This window comes from Athene cunicularia, assembly GCF_003259725.1.
Source record: "Athene cunicularia isolate RWA chromosome 5 unlocalized genomic scaffold, athCun1 chr5_part1, whole genome shotgun sequence".
NCBI lineage: Eukaryota > Metazoa > Chordata > Aves > Strigiformes > Strigidae > Athene > Athene cunicularia.
Genome location: NW_020799101.1, coordinates 17,610,958 through 17,633,347, shown reverse-complemented (window position 1 = coordinate 17,633,347; position 22,390 = coordinate 17,610,958). Strand labels below are relative to the sequence as shown.

Here is a 22,390-nt window from a genome sequence, read left to right as displayed (position 1 = left end):
AGCTAGAGGTTGGGTAGAAATCTATCTAATCAAATTCTTCCAAAATATGTTGGGAGAGAAACGGGGAAATTTAACCAGTAATTCTGAGCTAGAGTCAGGCTAACTCCTGAGAACGTTAATAAGTGGTGAGATCACGAAACATCTGGAGAAATGTGAGCTGATTGAGCCTGGTGACCACAGTTTCATGAAAAGGTATATGCCTTCATTCCAACATCTGGCAAATATATAGAGGAGATGATGAGGAGACCAGACAGGAGCTGAGACAGAGACATAATATGCAAATATTAAATAGTCCTTTGAGATAATGGCTGATTCGGGTAGCTGGGATGGGTTACAGTGGTTCTTATTTCTGGGGCACCAGGCTGCCTAATGAAGTAATGATTGTACATCTTGTCAGTGTAATGTCTTTTTGACACAAAACCCACCATCACAGTTGACAGATTTCATGTGATGAATGTAGATATAAAGAGGTCAAGCATTGGAGGAATCTGGAAGCAACTCATAGGTTCACAGATTTTAGCTTCAAAAGGAACTGTTTTGATTGTCTAGTCCAATCTCCTGTGCAGAGCAGACCAAAGAACCACTTTGGTAAGCATGCTATCAAACCCGTGACTTCTACTCGAATGGGAGCTTTTAGATAATTTGTTGACCACAAAAGCATTCTTATCAAATGACTCTTTGGCCCAGGCTACATATCTGTCTGCCGTGAGGTAAATAAATTTAATACCACCGTTTACAGATTAGAACAGAGAAAACAATTTTTAAAAACTCCTCAGGAGCCGTCCTCTGTAAAGGACTTAATCCAAGCTTCTTTGAATCAGTGGAGTAAGTCCTGTTGACCTCAGGAGGTCTGGGACCCAATGCAAAGTACTGCGCAAAGAAAACTTCAACTTAGAACATGTGAGATGGGGTGTTTAAGTGGGAAAGGGACAATTCGGGCAATGGGAAACATCAGTATCATCAAATATCTCTGCTGTGTAAGGGGTACACTTTTCAGTCCTAGGGGATGGTGTTTTCAGGAGGGAAATGTCTGTGCTCAAGATTCATTGTGCCAAGATCAGGATATTACTGTAAAGATACAAAGGAGGTGCTCTCCGAAGATACCTGAATTTAGTGCATCCAGAGAAGAGACACAAAAATCTCCTGAAATTCATTTAACAGAAAAGCATGTTTACAACCACACTGACTTGTCATGTGACCTTTTCAGCACTTCTCAGTATGTGACTACTTGCCAAATTTAATGGATGCTTTGAGCACATTGCGCAGTAATAACTGCTGGTAGTGCAGAAGGAAACTGTCCCTTTGTCTGATAGAGGATAGACCACACTGGGAATGTTGCCCTTGAGTAGAGAACTCCTCATCATTGCAGACAGTCTCATACCAGTGTTCACGGGAATGAGGACATGAATGTTAGCAATATTCTGCTCATCTCCTTTCTACTACAGTTTCAGCTAAATATAGTTTTTCACTTCCTGTCCTAAATGTCTATGTGCTGGTTTGTACCATTCACTTTCAAAGCTAAAGGTAGCATAGGCTGAGAAATGTACACACATATGTGCCTCCATCTCTTCCTCTGTGTGTACAGGTAGAACAGTGTGTCCTGGAGAGGAGCTATGAGCGTTGCTTGGCACGAATTTGGACTGTCTTCATCCTTTACCAAACCATGTGTATATAGTCCAGGTATCTCAGAGATTATCTATTTTCTAGCATTTTTCCAAATGACAGTAGGACTATGTTTTAACTCATCCATCAGTAAATATAGGCAGCTTCTCTGAGATCAACATATAGGCTTGTGAGGCTCAGAATGATTGCTAAAATTACCTGAAAAAGAGACATAAAAGCCAATACCTACACCCAATATGCTAAAAAAAGAAGCTGCAGGAAGATTCACTTGTCAGAGTTTTAAATGCTTGCCTGCTAAAGAACACAGAAACCGAAGTGTCTTAGTGAAGCTAGGACAAAATATTGTCCATCACAGACCTTTAGCCATTATAATTTTGGAAGGGACGAGGGTTTCTTGCATTTGGGAATAGAAACAAATAGTTCTTTGGAAGGGTAATTAGAAAGAAAATGCAGCTGTTTGGAAGGACTGACCAAATTCTAGTGCAGATGTATCTGTGAGTAGAGGGTAGTATGGTCATCAAAGCCCTATGATGTTCTGGAAGATTATCACACTTTCCCAGTGGTATCACAAAAGTATTCCCCCTGTGTAGGGAAAGGTGTGTGTATGTTTGTGATTGTTTAGGTTGCCCTTTGTGAGGAATTGAAATTGAATAACAGTGAATGTAGGTGTTTAAGAAGATATTATGAGATTTAGAATTAGAAAGAACCAGGGGAAAGCACATTTAGTACATGTTCTCTAGAAGACCAAGGAGAGATTATAATCCCTCTTGCCATATTATCATCAGTACAGAGTGGTACTACAGTCAAAGGGTGTGGGATGTGTTGGGATGGACTTGCTCTTGGCAGCCCTGGTGTTCAGAGCAACGACTAGATCATAGATCACTGTGCTGATTTGGGGCCTTATATGGAAGGGACTTCTGAGGAATTAAAGCACAAATAACTACAAACCTGAGATGTTTGGTCATTAGAAAAAAAATCATAATATTCTGTAGGTTTGAAGTATTTATGCTGCCAAAGACTTCAGATTTATCTTTCAGAATAGTTATGGATCAAAACTGAGAAAACAAGAATGGAAGACTATGTTCCACCACAGAAGAATAGCTTTAAGAAGGCCTTCAAGATCTAGTGAAAGCAGTTAACACAGTCACGCTCAAAAGGCAATTAAGTAGCAGTTCTTGGGCCTCAAACTAGGCACTGGTATAAGCAGTGGTCTGCAATTCAGCCTGTGTCCTAGATTACTTCCTCATCCTAATTTTGAGATTAATTTTTTCTGTGGTGTTGGGTGGTATTTCATCATGAGTAACTCAAGTGGAATCTCCAGAGTAAATCCTCATCTAGAGCCAAGTAGGAGCTAGACTAAATCACTCAGTTGTCTTTAATTAAACTTCTGTCCACCCACTCCCTGACATGGAACCTCCAATGAGCTCCTGTGACCTCTCACAACTGGCTCTGGTCCCTACAGAGTCACTTGTCTGGTAACCAAGTACAAAATCCACCTGACTCCTCCTCCAACTTCTTCATCCATGGGGTTCTGATGGCTGGCAGTTCACCCTGGAGCTGGCCCCTAGGGAAATGGGGTTGTGCATGGATTTGTCCTCAAGGATGATGCAGTCACATCCATTTCCCACAGCTGCACATTGGATTACAGAATCAGTTTGAGGTAAAGGCCCTCTCCAGCAATGAGCATGCCCTTATCCTTAGGGAGGATTTGGGATGCTATTGCAATACAGATAAGTAAATAAGTAAATACCTAAGTAAATGGTGCTTATTTTCAAAAAAGAACTGAAAAGTCAAGACCTCGTGGTTACCTTCCCTCTATCACAGTTGTAACAGATATGAATAATTGCTGAGTAGCAGCACTACAATCACCAGAGCAAAAGTTTTTAAGGTGGTAGGGGCAAGATGATACTGGTGTTTAGAGGAAAAGAGCCTGGAAACCACTGTTCTGTTCAGAGGAGGTATGTACATCAGATTCTCAGAGTTGCAAGATCTATAGCAGAAATTCTGCAGGTCAGTGAATTATGTCTATTTTAGGAAAAAATAATTTACTCTTATGGGATGTTTAATTTGAGGATGAAGAATCAAAATTCTGCCAATCTTTTGTTTCCTCAGTTACATTTCTGCAAAATTTTTTTTTTTTTTTTTGGGGGGGGGGGTTGTATGTGGACAGGTAAGTGATTTTTTGGTGCTATAAATATTTGTTGATCATGATGTCTGAGCTGGAGTGGTGTGGAGTGCTTGTTAGGTATTTTATAATGCTAAAAACCTTCAAACATGTATTCTAATATTCCAGCCTATCTGTCTGTATGAGAAAAAGTCTTTCCTAAAATCTGGACACAGGTGGTACATAAGAGATTTACTGAAGGTGCTTCCTTCTCCAGGATTTGCTGAATGAGAGGAGGCAATGCCCTTACAGTCCTGGTGGGCACGGTCTAGGTTACTGACTATGTTATCAGAGCTGTAGGACTTGTTCAAAGCTAGGTCAGTTTACTAGAATTACTGGCCATGGGCTGCAGGGATCATAGTATGGCACTTATGGGGTGAAATCAATAGGGGCTGCCCATGAATTTGACAAGCAAAGTACTTGAGGAGATATGTATTACTGAGTCTTGTTCTGCACACACACCACTTGAATGAGTTTGCACAGCTTTTCTAGTAGAGCCAGGCAGCAGTGGACTACTCTAAAATTCGTGTTTACAGGGGCAGGACACATCTGTACTGCAAAGTGGGAGATAGAAGTGTGCTGGGCACACCCAGGCTCTGACATTGATCTAGCTGCACAAAGAGAAGGAGCAGTAAAAAGATGTTTGAACAGGCAGGCAGGCATCCATAGGTACTATCCACCAAAGAGCATGCAGAGTGTCTGCAGGGATTAAAACCTGGCTGCCAAACTGTTTCTATACTTTCCTGCCAGAGAGGGCTGCCTGTGGTATGCAGGGCAGAGAAGTGTTGTCCTTGTGCGATCCTGCACCCTATCTGCAGGGGAGGGGCTTGGGGCTGTTATACAAGGTTGTTTGTGTGTATGCTGTATTTTGTGCAGAGATTCTCGCCTCCCTGCTCTCCCTCCATCACTCTGTTTGGCATCCACGATCTGCTCCTACAGTGTAGGAACACATGGGCCAACCCCATCCTCCCTCCTGACAGAGGGAATCCCCAAAACACAAATATGCACATGGCTGTGTTGGAGCTACGTCCTGGTGACAGTCTGGAGTAACTCTCTGGAGTTGGAGAGGGGCTGAATTCAGAATCTATCCCAAGCTGTCAGGGGCTTGCTTCTCAGAGAGGCAAGGCAAGCTTTCAGGCGATGTTTTTCGACCGTGAAGTTTGGTGTGTGTGAAAGAACACGATAAACCAGCACTGCAAACAAGCTGCGGTCAAGCAAGCAGTGCTATTTAAACTGTGCAAATATAATAAAGCTACAAGCATCACCCAATATGGTAAATATTGTAGCCACAAGCCTTTCCTCTGTCCGTTTTGTACCGCTTTGAGCTATCTAAAGTAATTCTACACACCTCCAGAAAAGAGATTCCTGAATCAATATACCCTCCTGGAGTGGGAATATCAAGGCAATGCTTCCCTCAAGATAGCAGCCCTGAGAGGTTTGGAGTGCTTAGCTGCACTCGGCTGCACCCAAATTGGTATAAATCTTTTTGCAAGTGAAGATGATTACTTGAGCAGCAAAGGATTAGCAGATGTGAGCATTGCATAGCTGGTTATGCTAGTCACATTTTCCTAAATAGATATTCTATTAGATGCACACAAGCCAGGGAGTGCTATGGAATGCAGCTCTTTTCAAATAGATGAATATATACATGCATAGCTCAGGGTGCCTTTCCCAGACTTTGCATCACCTTTCTGATAAACAGGGAATATATGTCTGAGTAAAGGAATTCTGCTTTCTGCATTACTGGTACCTTTAAAAGAGAAAAGGTGTTTTCACTAATTGTAATGACATGATTAATATAAAGCCTTTGTATGTATGAGAGTATCTCTGGGTGTTTCATGAATATTAAGCCTCCCAGCAACCAGCTGAAGGCAGGTACTGCCACTGTAGGAAGGGAGACTGAGGCATGAGCTCATGGAACTGATTATAGTCACTTACTTCATAGCCCAAACCCCGGGATCCTTGTTAAGCAGTTAAATCCTGGCCTTACCCCAGGCCATCCTTTAGGTTTGGGGTGATGCCAGGAACAGATTTCAGTTCTCAACCTTTTCTTTTTGGTGGATGAGTTCCATGCTGGATTATGGAGCTAAAGCAGCTTCCTCGGTGTTTACACAGCCTCTACAGCTGAAGCAAGAGAAACAGCAAAAGTGAAGTGTTGAGAGTGTGTTCAAGTGGGGCCAGTGGACTGCCCTTTCAGCAGTATCCTGGACTAGGAGGAGTGTGACACCCTGAGAGTTGTTCTCTGAGGCAGGGCTGCAATTCTGGCTCAGATAATGGTCCTGCGAGGGCTGGGAGTGCTGATACTTGCTCTAGATCACTCGCTGTGGTCTGTGGATCGACACTGTTCTTGGTAGGACTGAAAGACCTGTCTAACTCTTTGAAATTATCTCCTGACCATGTTAATTAGTAGTATCTGCTTTTGTGCAGCTAATGAATCCTTGAGGAATTTCAAGTGCTTTGTTGAAACCAACTGAATACATACAGTCTTTTGGATGCTAGGAAAACCTTGCTAAATCTAGACAATCCACACAGCTCAGGTATGCCTATCCTGTGGCACTCTGGAGAAAGCCAGTCTTTGAAGCCTTGGTCCTGTGAAATCAGCTGTTGGGCAGAACTGGAAGCAGCTACAGCCCCTTGTGAACCGGATTAAAATTTGTGCTGCTTGGGAAAATTCACCAAAGAAACAGAGAGAGACCAAAAATATGGAGAGTCTGGAGACTGACAGCTCTGCTGGCTACCTGCAACACTGTTCTGCAAATTGCTAGCAAACTTCTGGGCAAAAGAAGGTTGTCCCATGTTATTTGGCTAAATGACAGCCTGGGACCTAGCCCAACCTTTCATCTCGCCTGCCAAAAATTCTTCTCTCCTTTTTTTTTCCCCTTGAGTTCTCTCCAAGGAATTTGCCACTCCTGATACCCCACACAAAACCAGAAACTAAGCAAAGCTCAGAGCTTCTCCTGATGAATCAGCAGACAGGAAAGAGCTTGACTTTGGATGACTTTCCTTTCTGTCCAGAGGACAAATATGTAACACAGGACGTTTTGGTGCAATTCTGTACTGAACTTCCATTTTAATTCTTCCGAAGATTAGAAGTTAGTTAGTTTTAGACTGGGTCTCACTGTTAACCTTTCCAGCCAAAAGGGCAAGTGACTGTTACCCTCCCAGCAGGGATGGGTCCTCTGGGCTGGGAAGCTGTGGTAGAGATTGCCTGAGGGGCACTGTGAAGAGCAGCCTGTGATAAGGATGGATGGTAGGGGTCAGTCCCTTGGACTGGCCTTCCAGCATCTCCCTTTGCTATTAGACCTAGCTATCTAGGTCTAACCTGGATTCACCCAGCCTAACTTTAGATGTTTAATTTTTGTGTCCCATTTAGGAGCCTGTGCACCCCCGAAGATCTCTGGTCTTACTGAAGAAGCAGCAGCTTGATGTAGTAATTCAGGGTGACTGGTGCCAGTGTGCTGAATCCAAGTCAAATATTTGTTCATGCCTCACCAGCTGAGCAGGGAACCAGGCCAGAGAGCTATGTCTAGCACAAACCTTCTTCCACCCTCCCATCCACTGAGTCAGGTTGCCCCAGGATCAGCTTGGAGGTGGGGGTGGGTGCAGCACTGTTGTTTTGAGGAGGACATGATGTTGTTCTGAGGGCAGCCATGTTATGGGTTGTCTTAAACTGCTGTGTTCCCACAGCCTTTGGCTCATGATTTATTTAGATCATAACTCTGGTGACCAAGTGACCATAAACACTGTTAAATGAGCAAGACTGAGATTCCAGCAAAGGTTTAGCTGGATCTGCAGGAGCTGACAGACTTGCCTTGCTGCTTGGCAGGCTTTGTAGTCACAAGCTGCGCTCCCGGCCGCTGCAGGGACGTTTCAACAGTTTCTGACAGTGCTCCACTAACCAGTTCTTTGGCCTCAGGCTGTCCTGCCAGCACATGATTACAAGGGCCATGCCCACCCACAGGGCAGTTCGCTCAACTTAGCCCAGCAAACTCAAACACCTCTCTCATCCTTGGGATCATGTCCTTTCCCCACCTTTCCATATCCCTGAAATACCCCAACAAGCCATTTTCTTCCTCTCCCCTCAGGAAGGCAGATCAGTGTGAATGCAGGCAGTGATCCTGTCAGATCATAAAGCAAGAAATAAACACATTTTCCCAACACCTAATCAAAATTAAATAAGAGGAGTATGAACTTGTTGGAGTAAGGCTTAAAGATGACAAAGAGTAGGTTCACAGATTTAGATATTTTTTTAACAGCACTATGTATCAAAATGCTTTCACACTGGCATTGGAAGGAAATCTTACCCAAAATATGAAATTTTATGTCTAAGTCTGCAGATCAGTGACTAAATGACTGGTTTGAAGACCCTTTGCGTGGTGCCTTAACGAGAGAGGGAACCTCTGAAGGTCTGTGCTCTGCTTCTTGAGATACGTCAGAATGAAAGTTCAATGGATTTATTTCTTTTGGCAAAATGGCCATTTCTAGTTGCAAATCAAGACTAAGATAAGTTTTTGCAGGTATTTCTTAGAAGAGGGGAAGACTGCTCAGCTTCATGCAGGTCTGTGTGGTTAGCACCGCGTCTCCTGTGTGTCTATACTAAATTCACCTACAGGATGAGGAAAGCCATTGCTTTTTATAACTCATCTGATGTTCCTCTTAATATTTTGGCCAGGGTTTTGGCTCTGATAAATCATGCAGTTTCGAATAATTTTCAGTATATAGGGTTTGAAATGGAATGGCTTTATTTAAGCAAAACTACAATAATTTCTTAATGAAGTTTGAATTTGGGAATTTCTTCCTCCCCTTTATTTTCCGTTTCCCTTTCCCCTCTTTGTTAAGTGAGTACCATATAGAAAAGCATTCCCCGGCTTTTCATTCCTGTCTTCCTTCCTGGCCAGATGAGCTGGGAAAGGTCAAAACCTCTGTCAATAGCCCTGGCCCTGCAGTCAAAACCGGAGTGCTCTGGCCTTCGAACACTTCAGGTGTTTTACAAAGGCACGGAACAAACCCATCTGTCTTCTGTCCAGCTGGTGGCTCTGCAGGGCCCTTCCAGTGCACTGACACCAGTGGGCGAGGAAGGGCTGTGACTTCCTTACGTTCTTACAGCTTAGGAAGTTGATTCTCTTCTTCCAAACATTTGCTTCTTTTCTTGTGAGGTCTTCACCTCACAAGCCTTTCCAGAGAAGTTAAAGTAGAATTATCCAACAAACACTTTCACAGCTTTTTGTTAAGGAAAATGCACTTTCTTTGGCTCCTCTGACCTTGCCAGAAAAGACTCCTGGCTATACCCACATTTCAGAAACTCTTTTCTTTGCAGTGAAAAGGCCTTGCAGAAGTATAAATTATCCTTCATTGCCTGCACACAAAGAAAAATCTTTAGTTTTTCTGTTATGCTGAAATTCCTAAGAAAATAATTTGGGCTTGAAATAGACAAAGGACAAATAACCTGAAAAGCTCTGATTATGAATACGGGGGAGAAGGCTTATCTTCAACACAGCAACTGCCTGCTGTTAGTAAGGGAGTAGGCTAATAAATCTTGCAAAGTGGTTTTGACTTGCAAAAATATGATTTGACTGAGTAAAAAGAGAAAGACAGTTGATAAGATATTTTGATACAAATTGTTGAATGCAAAATATACATGTGCAAAGTTACATAAAGATAGCAGTATAATTTGTGAGGTTAACATAAGCCAAGTCATGTTACACCAGTAGGATATAGTAGCCCCAGTCCAGTGTGGAGCCACAGGCAGTGTATACCTTCTGCATTAATGAATGCAAGAAAAAGCTAGACTGAAAAAAAAAAAAAAAAAGGGCTTTGAAAGAAGGCCTCTTCCTTCAGGGAATTTTTGATGTTTGTTTTTTAGCTTGTTTCTTCCCTTGTTAGTAAGTTGACCTGGGTACTAGCAGTAATGTGAATTAGCTTGTATTTTATTAGGGTTTTTAACGCATATGCAATTCTTTATAATATACATACCTTTGTGTATGTAAAATGGAGGGACAGACCTAATGAACCCAGGGAACATAGTGAAGCTAGCAACTTAATAAACATTTATTTACACCTCTCTGCTCCTTGAGAGCACTCCTGCACTGAAAGATTGTTGACAGGGCCAAACAAGAGTCTTTGACAGGGGTAGTGCCACTGCTTCACTGCAGGCACTTAAAACTAAGTTTGACTAATTTAGGAGGAAGAGCAGCTCTTTTAGAGGAGCTGAGAGCTGACCCTTAACACCTGAGATGTGCACCCTGCAATGGGAGGTGAATGACTGGCTCGAGCAGAAACCCAAGCAGGTAACGCAGCTGCTGCGGTTGGGTGGTTTACGGGAAGCACTGCAAGCACCCCCTCCTTCTCCACACCTGAGTTGGCCCTACTGCTTATGCTGTTAGAGAATGCTCATTAGTCTTAATCACCAACTTTGAGCTCTGATGAGTGACAGTGGTTACACGTCCCTCCAAACAACAGTAGTTCCCATTCAACAAGTCTCCTTCTGAGCTGACCTGACTCCTCCTGACTTTTGGACAGGGGCAAGATTCTGCTCAGTTCAAAATCTAGATAAGCTGAGGTCATGTCCCTTGACTGCATGATGGCAGTAATGAGGAAAAATACATTTGTTAGTTTTAAGTCTGGTAACAGCAGCAGCCAGGCTACCAGAGCTTAGCACAAGCTAAAGTTATTCGGCCAGTGAGCTCCAAGTTTTTGCATAGAGCTTACTCCTGTGGCTCAGCTAACATCCTTAAACTAGCTCAGCTATCCTTACTGTGCTCTGCAGGCAGCAGTACAAGTCCACACAGTTATTTCAGTGTGATACTGGGCTATCAGACCTTCAAAGTGAGGTCTGTACTGTGCAAGACAGCAATCCAGTGTCATCTGTGAGCAGAAAACTGCCTGTGGCCAGTTATTACTTCAACCCATGAATTAACATTCTTCCACCCTCACAAGTGGCCATTGCACCCTTCTTCCCAAGGAGTACAATAGCACTTGCTCACTTTCGTGCTTTCCTCTGTTGGTTTCTGTACCAGGGAGGTGAGGGCTTGGTGAGCTGGTGCGTGACTTTAAGGGCAGATGAGCTGTCCCACACCTGATCCCTCTGTGGCCGTTAGTGCAGGTCCCAGGCAGGATGATGATTTGCTCCACTTTGGCAAACATATGTGAACACATGGAACGCATGCTGGCAGGGTCCAGCTGGGGAGCGGTGGATGCCTGCAGTGTGTGTGTGCAAGCCCCTGCTAGCCTTCACAGAGGCAGGCAGTTTGAAAATCTCTGGCAGGTACAGAGAAGTTCACAGAAGTGAGCCTTCAGTTGAGGGGTGCAAAACTGCACTGCTGAAATTAAGGGTACCTGTAACAGAAAGTAGAGTAGGTGGGGAACAAAGAGGTTTACTGAGCTATGAGGTGTCAGGGTATTTAGGACACCCTTTCTTTGCCTTACCTTTTGGCAGCTGGAACAGCTTTTACCTTGGCTATTAAGCATGTGTTTTCCAGGCTGAGCAGAAAGGCCTGGACATGCAGAACACCAAACGGACAAAGGATCGACAGAAAAATAGAGTGGAAACAAGGAGAGCAGTGAGCAGGAGGAAGTGCTCTGCCAACCACAGGTTGCCCGCAGACCACAGTTTGAGAAGCTCAACTTCCTGAGCTATATATTTGTCACTAAGGTGGACCAATAACAGGAGCATTCTGCAAGGTAGGAGAAGCTACTGAGCAGGCAAGCCTTCCTCAAGGGACACACTGAGCCTGTGTTGCTACTTCCATTATCCTGTTTTTCTGTACATTTGAGAATTTTACAGTGCAGGAAGCTTCCATGGCTTGCTTAACACCCTACAACTTTTCATTTTCACCTATCAGACAAGAATAATCCTGGTTTTTATTTCTGACTAAGGGGTGGCAATCAGGTGAGTGTGATCTCTAAAGATCTCAAGAACTTCCTTATCTTTCTGCTTGTTGGGGTTTTCATTGTGATTTTTTCCTGTTTGTTGGTTTGATTTTTGTCAGATCTCTTGGCTGTATTATGAAAAAGCATTTATTAAAGCCTGAATCTTCCATGAGGCAGTGTTAACATTTGGTGCACAAAGTTAACTGTTGTGTACAGTGCCTCAGTTACACCACATGCTGGAGGTAAAAAGAATCAGGCAAGGTGACCCAAGCCAGATCCAGAAAGTAAATAGATCCCTCTCCTTTATCTTGAGTTAGTTTGATCTGAACTGATTGGGTGAGCAAAGATGGGCTGGCTTATGAGAAAGCATCAAGAAATTACCACATCTAAGATGGAAGCAAAGTGAAGCTTGCTATCCTCTAGCTGGGACACTGCGTAACTTCCCTCCCAGTGACAGCACATGAATTCACATGTGTCTGAACAAGGATTTTTAATGAGTCTATCTAATCAGAAGTGATATTAAACCAAGGAAAACACAGGTAGCTATGTACATAGCAAGGCTCTAGCTGATGAAACCTTGTTACTCTTCTTTTGCTGCTACTCGTGTAACTGGTTATTCCTTTTCCAGTGTGCTGGGTTCTGAACTTCACGCTCTTTTCAGCATAAAGGTGGCTGTGAAAAAAAAAAAAAAAAGGATACAGAGATCTGCCTCTATCACCAGTGGCACAGACCCCCACAGCCAAGTCCAATAGGGTTGATTGTGACACGGGATGTAAAACAGGGCTGTGAGTTTTCTGTCAGTCTCTTAATCTCAGAACCATTGTCTGACCCATCTCCTTGAAGGCCTGTGCTCCCAACTCTCTCTTCTAACCACAGATATTACCAGCATTGTCCATGCCCAGAGAGCAATGGAGCACCATACAGCCATTCACTCACTCCTTTCCCTTCAGCCCTGGGAAGGAGAAAAAAATGGAACAAAAAGGCTCAGGTATCAAGATGAGGACAGGGAGGGGTCTCTCAAGTCAAACTTTTTAGAAGAAGAAAAACATTATTCAAACACTAACAAAACAAAATTCAAAACAAAAATTCAAACACTAACAAAACACTTGACACCATTTCCCGCAGCATTCTCCTGGCAAAACTGACTGCTCATGGCCTGTATGGGCACACACATCGCTGGGTAAAAAACTGGCTAGATGGCCAGGCCCAAAGAGTTGTGGTGAATGGAGTTAAATCCAGTTGGCAGCTGGTCATGAGTGGTGTCCCCTGGGGCTTGGTTTTGGGGCCACTCCTGTTTAACATCTTCATTGATGATCTGGACGAGGGGATCGAGTGCACCCTCAGTCAGTTTGCAGATGACACCCAGTTGGGTGGGAGTGTTGATCTGCTCGAGGGTAGGGAGGCTCTGCAGAGAGACCTGGACAGGCTGGAGCCATGGGCTGAGGCAACTGGAGGAGTTTCCATAAGGGCAAATGCCGGGGGCTGCCCTTGGGCCACAACAACCCCCAGCAGCGCTACAGGCTTGGGGAGGAGTGGCTGGAGAGCTGCCAGTCAGAGAGGGACCTGGGGTGTTGATTGACAGCCGGCTGAACAGGAGCCAGCAGTGTGCCCAGGGGGCCAAGAAGGCCAATGGCATCCTGGCTTGTGTCAGCAATAGCGTGGCCAGCAGGGACAGGGAAGGGATCTGACCCCTGTACTCGGCACTGGTGAGGCCGCCCCTCGATTCCTGTGTTCAGTTTTGGGCCCCTCACTACAAAAAGGACATTGAATGACTCGAGCGTGTCCAGAGAAGGGCAACGGAGCTGGTGCAGGGTCTGGAGCACAGGTCGTACGAGGAGCGGCTGAGGGAACTGGGGGTGTTTAGTCTGGAGAAGAGGAGGCTGAGGGGAGACCTCATCGCCCTCTACAACTCCCTGAAAGGAGGGTGCAGAGAGCTGGGGATGAGTCTCTTTAACCAAATAACAAGCAATAGGACAAGAGGTAATGGCCTTAAACTGCACCAGGGAAGAATTAGACTAGATATTAGGAAGTATTTCTTTACAGAATGGGTTGTTGGGCATTGGGATGGGCTGCCCAGATTGGTGGTGGAGTCCCCATCCCTGGAGGGGTTTTAGAGTCACATTGACATAGTGCTCAGGTATATGGTGTAGTTGGGAACTGTCAGTGCTAAACTAATCCTTGGACTAGGTGAACTTCAAGGTCTTTTCCAACTGAGATGATTCTGTGAAAACCAACACTTAACAGACAGAATGGGACAATAAGAGGCATTACCATATCTTAAAACACCTCCCCCCATCCCTCCTTCTTCCCAGGCCCAGCTTAGATATCTCTACCTTCTTCCCCAGCACACCTCTGGCACATCCCTCTCCTCCTCCTTCCTTCCTTCCACTGACCCCAGTGTGCACATAGGTGTCCTTCTCATAACACATCCTCACAATTCCCAATTCCCCTATCTGCTTTCCCTTCTTAAATACATATCACAGAGGACACAAACTGGTGCAGTCTTGGCCAGAGGCGGGTCAGACGTGGAGCCAGGGGGGCTTCAAGAAGCTTCTCTGTCACCGCTGTAGCCCCCTCCCCCACTACCAAAACCCCCACCACTCAAACCCAGCACAAAGGGTTTCCACATGTGAGCTTCAGACACAAGCTGGTTTGTCCTGAATGGTATCCCTTCAGGTATGAAGTGGCTTTGGCACAAAAAGTTGCTCTTCACCTGGTGCATGGAATTTATGGCCACTTCTCCAACTTTCTCCCTCAGCAGCGAGCCGGCTGACACAGATTTTAAGACCTGTGGTGTCTGCTCTGCTATAAATGTAAATATACCAGAGTATCTCTTTGCTTGAGGACAGCACAGCAAACCTTTGCTCTTGCTCTCTTGATGTCTTCTAATATTCAGGGGGAAAAATAAAAGCAATAAAACATACTAATAAAAATCTAGCTCCCAATTCTTACACCCAGTCTATTTAAACAGAGCTAAGGTCCTCAGTCTTTCCTTAATCAGTGCACTACAGAGCATTTGGTTTCCAATTTAAAATTCAGATTTAATAACACCTGATGCATCTTCTCAAATCTGGTCTGGGGACAGGCAGAAGCTGCAAATGTGCAGGAGTGAAAAATTAATCTGACAGTCCTGCTCCTGTTGCACACAATTTCTCTGTGTCTCAGCTGCCTCAGGGAAATTCAGAGTGACCAGGCCTATATAGTATAGCCAGGAAGCCCTTTAGTGTCGGCAAGCTTGTGGCAATGTTTCAAAGTCTCTTGCAAAGGTATGTCCAGGCCTGCACCTGCATGAAATTCAGTGGATTATATTTCCTTGCAGTTCTGATGATTTCTGGGAATACTCAGCTGCCAAGTGTGGTGCTTTGTCTCTAGAACAATGAATCATGCTGGTATCATTATTTCAGTGTACAGACACTGAGCAATAATTCAAATTATCATTGTCACTATTATTACTTCCAACAAGCAGCCTCATACCTTCTGCCAAAGTGGGGCAGGTGTGTGAATGTAATCACTGTGCAATTAATTAACCTGTGTTGCCAATCAGTATGCAACACATAGCGCCCTGCATCCCAGCTGAGTTCAATTTAGCAGAACGGCCACAGGATTTAAAAGTACTTTGCAGTAAGAACTCAATTAAACAAAAAAAAAAAAAAAAAAAAAAAAGAGCAGGCAGCTCTAGGGCCAGCTTTTCATCACACCTAACAAAAATGAGCACCTGCCTGTAACAAAGGGTTTTGCAGCACTGTGGAAGAAGGAGAGAGGGAGAGAGTTGCATGTTATTTCTGAACACTGTGATCTTAGAAATCATCCGATGCATGAATTCTGAGCAAAATAGCAAAGGCCAGCTGCTCTCTGCAGCGACCCCATAAATACCTTCAACTGGCAGCACAGCAAGAACCCAGGATCTGCCTGGACTCCTGCCTCTCTGTACAGCTACAGAGCTACCATGAAGCCAGATTAAATTGCTGGATTAAGCACTCTCACAGCTCAGCATCTGGACCTTTGTGACAGCTGTGCCCAGGAAAGAAGTCAAGCATCAGTGCCATAATGGCATCAGCTGGTATGTTATGGGTCACAGTATTACAGCTGAAAAATGTCTCTTAGGTCATTTACTTCCATTTCTTAGCCAGCACAGGATTTGACTCAATAAAGTGTTTGCTGCTTCTTTAAACATGGTGTTTTAAGAGTTTTGGCCCATGCAATCCTCTTCCCCTTCTCTTGGGAACTTATCCATCATGTTATAACTCACTGCCAGGAAGTGTCTAGCCTAACATTCCTCTGTTTTAGTATGATCCCATTAATGACTCTTCTTGCCCTTCCTTTTATCAAAGCTTCCCCCTTTACAGAGCTGTCCTTTCCTCTCTCTGTACAGGTACAATAGCCTGCTTAGTTCCGGCTGGGCTGGGCTGGCTTTTAAGGGGAGGATACCCCACATGAGGGCTCCCCTCCGAGAGGACCCCCAAAAGACTGGGATCCTGTTCTGCCAAAAAGCCTCATCCACTGTCCTTAATTATCTGCACTGAAAGACCCCACACACCCAAATTGTGAGATGTTTCCATTAAGACAAATATTTTCAGGCTCTTAATTTCTGATCTTGTTTGTCTAAGTTTGGAATGATTTTCTATTTTTCATCCATTCTTCAAAACTTAAGGCAATGGGCCCTACATGCAGCCACATGCATTGGAAGGTCAGTTCTGTTATTTTTCTTCACCAGTCTGTTCTTGCTGCCAAACCCGTGTTGCTGCTGTGAGCAGGCCTCCATCTAGACGACATGCCTGTTGGAGGGAGCAGAGGGCTGGGGGCCTCTGCCTGCATGAAACCTGCATTCCCCCATGGGGAACACCGCACCAGTGTCACTACATACCTGGTGCAAGCTGCTTTGTATTATCTCCTTGTCTTTGTTGATATCCTCATTTCTGTCCAGGCAATGGGATTCTTGAGCATCAGTGCTTTGCTGACACTTTTCTTTTCATGTAATTAAAGGGTATCGAAGCTCAGCATCACTGGTTCTATTGTAATGCATGTCACCTTCTGGTACTGCAGCAAGACATTATCAGCATTGGCCTCCTTTCGATCTAGGTTTCACACATCATTGGCAGGATCAGATTCATGGTTGTGTGCCTAATTTGGGGAGCAGATTTTGCTAACAGTGTTATGGAACATTTCATTATAACTCATCTTTCTTTTCCTTCAGCTCATTACTTCTTTCCCATTACTGAGTATGCATGTTGCCATCTAACTCACGTCTTCTTTTCACATGGTTACTAGGCACTTCTTTTGGTTTCTACTGTAAAGAAAGAAACCGAGATGAATCAGGTCAGCTTCCAAAAGCTGTCCTCCACTGTTTTACTCCATATGTTCAGATGCTACTGATTAAAATCATATGCTGTTGTATCTGAAAGAAATTTCCTCACCTGTGTGACAAACTGGGCTTTTATCACAAGTGAAGAGAGTTTCACTTATTTCTATTTGCTTTTTTAAGCATAGTTCTCTTATTATTACTGCCTTGGCTATGATATCAAAAATGGATTGATTAAAATCAAGGTTCTGTGGACTAATACTCTGAATCAGCAACTGGGATTGCAGTGGAATATATATTTTCTAAGGAAGCTGTCTGTATAGGGTTGCAAAAGAAAGAAAACTACTAAAAATAAAATCTCACTCTTCATTTTGAGATTTGAAAGACTATTTTTGTAAAAACTAACTTTTGGGATAAGTATGCTATATTAGGTTAAGCCTTCGAAGGGAGTCTCTTTTAGTAGTTTAAGTCTAACCTTATTTGAGATGTACTACTTCAAGATCTGTATCTTTAAAAATAAAAGGAAAAAGAAAAAGACTTGAAATAAGACCGAATCAAAAGTGAGAGGCGTCCTCTTTTCAGCTCTGACATCTAAGCAGCAAAACCAGTGCAGAAAAACATCTTTTCTGTATGTTCTCCCACATTTTCTTTACTTTTAAATCAATTAATTGAATGACAAACCTGTAACCATGAATCTATAGCCTTATACAGTAGAGCTCTTATGACCAGACCTTTCAGCACAAGTATTTCCACTGTAGTGCTAAGCACATATACAAATGCTTTGTTGAATCAGCACCATAGCTAGAAACTAGCATTTAGTACCGGTCTGCCATTAGATTGCAGGGACTAAAAATAAATAGAATTATTTCTTTGTGTCTCTGATCAGAACAGCAATCTAAAGGAGAGCGTGTCCCAGATCTTTAAGATTCTCAACAGTATAATTTCAGTATTCTTACATCTTATACAGCTGAGAAGGAGCTCTGAGACATAAGGTGTGACTGGGCATTGCTAACATGTGATGCCACAGTATGGCTCCTCTCTTGTCATTCAGCATCTTTTTGGAGCGTCCAATTACATCTTTAGAACTGGTCAAAATGACAAATGTGGCAGGAAAAAAAGAGGGAAATCAAGTCTTCATTTCCTTCCTGCTGAAGGTTCCTCTGGTGTTTCTCCACACATTTCCTGTGAACCCAGGGAAAGGGTTTGCTATGTCTGTGTCCTCTGAGTCTTGCCCTGCAGGACTTGATGTGTCTGTCACGCTGAGCAACCCAGAGCTGTTTGCAGGGCTGCAGCCTGAATTATCCTCCTGTTGCAGATCAGCCTTTGAAATCAGCAAAGATACCTCTTCTGTAGTGGATAACTTGCTGCTGAATGCATCCCAACACATCCTCCTCCTCCTCCTCATGTACTCTGTGAGTGACAATGGAGGTGGAGGATTTCCCCCTCCCCACGAGCAGCCACTAGTGGCTCCCTGCATGCAGGGCTGGGGAGCATCCACCTCTGCAAGCACCAGCACCAGCACAGACTTATCAGTGGAGGCAGGGAGCACCTGGTGTTACTTTTAAATAGTGGTATGTCTTAGTTGCCTTTTGGCAGACTACCTAAGCTGGGCGCAGAAGGTGATTCCCAAAACATGAGAACCGCTGACAGTGTCTCTGGCTACTGCTGGCAAGCTTCCTCGGAGAGGCTTCAAGAGCTGGGCAAGGCACCACGCACCGGTGCTCATCACAGCTCCTGCCTGCTGACAGTGCTGACAGTGGCGTGGCCACGAGGTGAGCTGCAGGCTGCCAGGCCCCTGCACACCTTGGACACACACTGTGGCTCGATGTGCACATCCCCGGCTGCTGGCGAGGTCTGCAGCCCCTTTCCTCTGCCACATCACTCCCTTGGGAGTCATGAAACATTGCTCTGACCCTTCAGCTGTGTCCAGGGGACAGGCGTACTCTACCCTCTGCAGTGCTGGCTGCCTCTGTGCATAGCCTGCCTGTGGGTAGCTGTGCTTAGGCTACACAGATAGATGAGCTGAGACCACAAGAGCTCAGCACAAAGCACCCTGAAAGTCTGTGGTCTGAAACCCAGGTGTGCATCATTAGCACGAGGCCGTACTCCTGAGGACAGGGCCTATCTGTCTGTCGAGGCTTGTACACAGAGTCTGGCTCAGTCATACCAAGGCATCTGTGGTCTGATGCCCCTCGAGGAGCTCTCCTGGTGTCTAAGTGCCTCTGTGTGTTTGTGTTTACAGTCCTTATTCCCACCAAGTTTTCTATTTGCAGTTTTATTTACAAGGGACTCCCTTGCTGTGTTTCAGCCCAATCACAGATACCAATGAAGAGGGAAAAAAGACACATCTCTGTCAGGCCACTGCCCTGCAAAACTGCCTCCCACTTCCAGGGATCAGCATCCTTGATAAACTCATCAAGACCTGTCCCGTCTGGCTTCAGCTGAACATGAACCAGGAAAGAGCTGGGGCAATACTTGGCAAAGAAACAGCAGGGGTAAGTCCAACATGATTTTGATTCAGACAACCACATTTCCTGTCCTTAGTGGAGTTGGTTAGGAGAGCAGTACTTTTTTTCATGTGGAAGCAAAAATAATTTGCAGACTATGCTCTTGGTTTCCATTACCTTTTGATGCTTTAGACACTCACAATGACACAAGACAAATACCATGTCTCTGGAGAAGCAAGAAATCTTGTCTCTGGTTTTATTTACTTCGCATGTAGATTCATGGATATGCCTTCCCATTCACCACCACACCCATAGGTATGTTGACTATCCTAATTTGGAGGACAAAAAAAAAAAATCCCTGAAGAAAAGGCCCTTAAATTCTGGGAGCTGCTGGGAGCTGTTTTCAGTGCAATCATTGGTATCTGGTCCCCATAAACTACATTAGACTCATGCAAAGCTCAGAGCTTGCTTAAGAAAAACAGCTCTATAGGAAAGGGAACTACCCATTCCTGGGGCCTCAGAGGTGAGGCATGGCAGGGAGTATTTGTCCTGGTTGGGTCTGGAGAGGGCCAGTGCAAATGACCTGAGCTGATGTCAGAGCAAAAGGGGAATTCACTCTCTCCTGCTCTGAGGAGGTTTGGACCTATCCCTTGCCTGAGTCAGCCTGTCCCAGGGCTAAAAGCTGGCACAGCCAAATGACAATCTTCGGTGGGACTCACCTGACCAACCTGGACTGTGCAGCACACCTCACCCTGAAGCAGACAAATTAATTGGGCAAATTATTCTCTTTGTTTTTCTACACTGACTGTAAAGGGAGACCTGAGTGACTGTCTCTGATAAAGCTGTGCATAGTCCCAAGCCTCCTCGGTCATTGGCCACTCACTGCAGGCAGGGCATTTCCCCACCTCTGAGCAGCTTTGGGGATTAATCTTGCCTCTGTTCCTCCTATTTACACCATCCTTGGGCATGATCTTCAGCTGCAGCTCAAAGCAGGTAAGGGGAGAGCTGAGGCATCGGAGGCATCCCTCAGCAAGGGTAGGCTTTCTTGCCACTCTTCAGCCAACCTGAAGCCAAATCAACATCACACATTTCCCATCACTGGTGAAAATAGAAGAGACTGGTTTGTGTGCTGGTCCTGACCCAGGCAGTAGGGTTAGGTACAGCTCGGAAAACCCACCTCCGTCTCATCTGAACAGCCATAGTACAGTTTTAGCCTTTGGAGCCATGGCAACGAGTTGTGCCAATCAGGAAAACGGAAGTGATTCATTTCCAGGTTTCACTCACATTGTTTACACCTAATTTCAGATGAAGTACTTGACCGATGCAATGTGAGTTAGTGCCATCTGAGATCCAAGGTCTCAGTAGTCTCTCAGGGTGGGTTAGAGGGACCATGCTGACACATGGGTGGTGGGACCTGGGGAAGAGAGAGTCTCTATGGCTTTTTCCTACCTACAGGTGCTTTCTGTGATGTAGAAGGTGGGGGCTACCCTGCATTAGAAATAGGCCTGTTTCAGGCACACACCTCTTTGCCGTGTGTTTATTTGCATTTTCTCTGCTGGTGAACCTGAGCCTGTGGGTCTCAATTTTTTACAAATGGCAGAGGCCAAGACAATGGCACTGTGTGAGGTTGTGAAGCTGCCCCAAAGCTGCATGTTTAGCATGGGTGTGTCAAAGTGACAGGGGATGCCCTTATGACTGGGACTCACCCAAAGAAAGGTCCTGACTTCTAAGCAAGCTTTTTTTAATTCCTCCGTACAATAAATTAATGTTTTCTTGATAAGATTTCCACTGCACTAGAGTTGATTAATCATTTTATCAACTCACCCTTCTTCTTTCTAATATTAATATCCAGACTCCAGAATTAGCCTGATTTTTAAATTCAGTTTTTACAAAAATATCTTGAGTCTCTCCTGCCAAAACCTGCTATCAAAGAACAGATAAAGGTGAAGTTTACCTTGTCTTTGTATCTGCAATTTCAAGGAACAAGCTAAAAATATCCTTGACAATGAACTTTAATTAGAAACACTCTTAGGAGCTCACTCAATACAACGAATGAGATAGTTTTTTTTCTTTTTTCTTTATTTTTTCCTTTGAATTCAGTCTTCTTTGTTTCTTTTTTCTTTCTATTTTCTTTTTTTTTTTTCCTATTTCTTCTTTCCCCTTTCCTCTTTCTTATTTTTCTTTATTTTTTTAAAAATTCACTGGTCCCATTGGTGGGAACCAATGGCTACAGTTGTTCTATTGGTTCCAGTTAAAGACTCAGGGGCCTCATGAATGTGTATGAATACCTGATGGGAGGGAGTACAGAAGATTGAGCCAGATGATTCTCAGTGGTATCCAGTGAAAGAATGAGGTGCAATGGGCATAAATTGAAACACAGGAAATTCTATTTAAACATTAAGAAAAGCTTTATTTATTGTCAGGATGATTGAACGTTGGAACAGGTTGCCCAAGAGGCTGTAGAGCCTCCATTCTTGGAAATAATAAGAACCTGACAAGACACAATCCAGAGTGACTGTCTTTGAGCATGGGGGTTGGACTAGATGATCTCCAGAGTTCCTTCCAAACACATTTGCTCTGTGATTTTGGGACCAGTCAATATACTTGAAGCCAGTGGTGCCATCCAGAGGGATCTTAGACAAGCTGGGGGGACAGGGCTGGCAGGAACCTACTGAAATTCAACAAGGACAAAGGCAAAGTGCTGCCTCCAGGAAAGCAGACCCCCAAGCAGCGATCCAGGCTGGCACTGCCTGGCTGGGCAGCTCTGTGGGAAAGGCTCTGGTGGGGCTGGTGGGCAGTGATCTGGGCAAAAACCCATTGAGGAGAGGCTGTAGGACCAGGCTTTGTTCAAAAAGGAGAAAAGACAGCTTTAGGGGGAACTGGTACCTACTGGGAACTCATGGAGAAGATGGAGCCAGGCTCTGCTCAGCACTGCATGGTGGGAGAACAAGAGGTGACAGATGGTGCACTGAAACCAGAGGGGTTCAG

At 44.5% G+C, this 22,390-nt stretch overlaps 1 protein-coding gene across 1 annotated transcript in view; it reads left to right on the top strand.

The window, feature by feature from the left end:
• The window catches only part of LOC113480450 (ras and Rab interactor 3-like), a 169,554-nt gene that overhangs the window by 100,334 nt on the left and 46,830 nt on the right, over nucleotides 1–22,390 (top strand). Inside the window, exon 18 of the mRNA XM_026849256.1 lies at nucleotides 19,264–19,450. Coding sequence (XP_026705057.1) covers nucleotides 19,264–19,450 — 187 coding nt within the window. The remainder of the gene's footprint in view (nucleotides 1–19,263; nucleotides 19,451–22,390) is intronic.